Here is a 2,916-nt window from a genome sequence, read left to right as displayed (position 1 = left end):
TTCGCCAGGATGGTCTTGATCTCCTGACCTCGTGATCCGCCCGTCTCGGCCTCCCAAAGTGCTGGGATTACAGGCTTGAGCCACCACGCCCGGCCGTCTGCTTCCTTCTATATAGACACAGTAACAGGCTGATCGCTCTTTCTTTTCCCCACACCCTGAAAAGGAAAGACAAGTATTTTAAGTTTCCTTCAACATACTTTTGAGTACATAAAGTCTAGAAAGTTTGATTGGCGTGTGCCAGAGGGGAAGGGGCTGGTGTGAAGGCTCCCTCTGGAAGGCACAGGGATGAGTGGCTGGAACCGAAGTAATAGAATAAACCTCCCAAATGTGCTTGGACCTCATTTACTGAATATTTTTCCAGACACAGGAAAACAGCCTTGCAGCTGAGGACTGGTGTGAAGGTGCTGATGACTGGGGAAGTGACACTGAGGAGGCGCCTTCACCACAGCTTACCTTGGATTTTGGGAATGATGCCAGCAGTGCCAAAGACGTAGACTGGACTGCTCAGCTCCAAGACCTCCGCCTGCAGGATGCTGTCCTGGGTGCTGCCCATCCTGTGCCTCCTGGGGAGCAGACCGCCTTGTCTCCTGGGCTGCCGCTATTCCTGCCCTACTACATCTGTGTTGCAGACGAGGATGAATACATAGACTTTGTCAACCTGGATCATGCCCACAGCCTTCTGAGGGACTATCAGCAGAGAGAAGGCATTGCCATGGATCAGTTGCTTTCCCAAAGGTGAGGATGTGTGCTCCTGAGGTTGACAGGTGACTGGATTGGGAAGCAGCCACAGGAGTTACCCTTCAGTTTCACCACAGGACCTGGGGAAACGTTCAGGCAGAACTTGTATGTAGGACCTTTTCACTTTACTTCCTTATTAGCCAACTTGAGTTATCTTGAAAACCCTGCTCTATTTATAACTCCCGTTAAGACAGTGAACAAAGATGAACAAACAGAAGTTAGAGATGGCAAGTATTTATAGAAGATGCGTTCACTGACTCTAACTTTCTTTTATATTTCTAATATGTCTTTATAGCAGAGACAGGCAAGTTAGAAAACTGCCATTTGATCTGGGATAATAAGATTGGGGTGAAAAAATGGAAAAAGGAAAAGAAAAATGCCATTTGTTTATTGACTCTTGGCTGTGGCTCCAGAACTGGCCCAGGACCTCGGAGATGCTTTCAGATCCTCAATTCTGTAAAGTGAGAGTGATAGTGATATCTCTGTTCTCTGTTTCATCACATGATTTTGAGAGTCAAACGAGAGAGTAGATCTTGAAAGCCTTTATAAACCAAAGCTCTCTAAAGAAGTAAGAATGATCATTTTTGCTTATTGATTGATTGAGAGACAGGGTCTCACTCTGTCACCCACGCTGGAGTTAATTGCTGTGATCACAGCTCACGCAGCCTTGAACTCCTGGGCTCAGGCAATCTACCTTAGCTTCCCAAGTAGCTGGGAGTATAGGTGCACGCCACCATGTCTGACCAATTAAAAATTTTTTTTTGGAGTTTCACTGTTGTTGCCCAGGCTAGAGTACAATGGCACGAGCTCGGCTCACTGCAACCTCTGCCTCTTGGGTTTAAGTGATTCTCCTACCTCAGCCTCCCGAGTAGCTGGGATTACAGCCATGTGCCACCATGCCCAGCTAATTTTTGTATTTTTAGTAGAGATGGGGTTTCACTATGTTGGTCAGACTGGTCTCAAACTCCTGACCTCAGGTGATCCACCCACCTTAGCCTCCCAAAGTGCTGGGATTACAGGTGTGAGCCATTGCGCCTGGACTAAAAATTTTTTTTAGCCACTGCACCCAGTATTTGTTACTATTAGAATAAAAAAATTACAATAGAATGTTTGGAGAAATGGCCTGGTTCTTTACCAGAACTGTTTCATTTGTAGGCTTTTTCAGAATAATGATGAAGGGGAGTGCATGAAGACATGTTGGTGTTTGAAAATAACGCTTAATAGAACTGATGGTTATAAGGACTTTTAATTTTATATTTATTTATTTATTTATTTATTTATTTATTTTTTGTGAGATGGACTCTCACTCTGTTGCCAGGCTGGAGTGCAGTGGTGCGATCCTGGCTCACTCCAACCTCCACCTCCCGGGTTCCAGCAATTTTCCTCCCTCAGCCTCCCAAGTATTTGAGACTACAGGTGCGCGCCACCACACCCAGCTAATTTTTGTATTATTAGTAGAGACAGGGTTTCATCATGTTGGCCAGGATGGTCTCAATCTCTTGATGATGTGATCTGCCTGCCTCGGCCTCCCAAAGTGCTGAGATTACAGGTGTGAGCCACTGCGCCTGGCAAGATTTTTTATTTTTTAATTTCTTAAGTTTTTATGTATTTGCTTATTTTTGGTGGGTTTCTTCTAGAGTATTTGTCTTTTTTTTTTTTTTAGAGATGGAAACTTGCTTTGTTTCCCAGGCTGAACTGCAGTAGTGTGGTGTGGTCATGGCTTTTTTTTTTTTTTTTTTTTTTTTTTTTTTTTTTTGAGACAATCTTGCTCTGTTGCCCAGGCTGGAGTGCAGTAGCACGTTCTTGGCTCACTGCAACCTCTGCCTTGCAGGCTTAAGCAATTCTCATGCCTCAGCCTCTCGAGTAGCTGGAACCACAGGCATGTGCCACTTCACCCAGCTAATTTTTGTATTTTCTTTTTAGTAGAGATGGGCTTTTGCCATATTGCCCAGGCTCTTCTTGAAGTTCTGGCCCCAAGTGATCCACCCACCTCGACCTCCCAACGTGCCGGGGATTACAGGTGTTAGCCACCGCGCCCAGCCTGCTCATGGCTTACTGTGGCCTCAAACTCCTGGCCTCAAGGGATCCTCTAGCCTCAGCTTCCCCCGTAGCTGGGACCACAGGTGTGTGCCACCAAACTCAGCTAATTTAAAAAAAATTTTTTTTTTTTTTTTTTTT

The 2,916-nt window shown here is 45.3% G+C and overlaps 1 protein-coding gene across 1 annotated transcript in view; it reads left to right on the top strand.

Annotated features, from left to right (window-relative positions):
* PDCD2L (programmed cell death 2-like) overlaps positions 1-2,916 on the top strand; it is a 27,361-nt gene that overhangs the window by 5,611 nt on the left and 18,834 nt on the right. Inside the window, exon 4 of the mRNA XM_011982307.1 lies at positions 362-735. Coding sequence (XP_011837697.1) covers positions 362-735 — 374 coding nt within the window. The remainder of the gene's footprint in view (positions 1-361; positions 736-2,916) is intronic.

The sequence above is a fragment of the Mandrillus leucophaeus genome, unplaced genomic scaffold (genome assembly GCF_000951045.1).
Source record: "Mandrillus leucophaeus isolate KB7577 unplaced genomic scaffold, Mleu.le_1.0 Scaffold238, whole genome shotgun sequence".
Classification (NCBI taxonomy): Eukaryota; Metazoa; Chordata; class Mammalia; order Primates; family Cercopithecidae; genus Mandrillus; species Mandrillus leucophaeus.
Note: the sequence above shows the minus strand (reverse complement) of the source record. Positions and strands in the feature narration are given on the sequence as shown.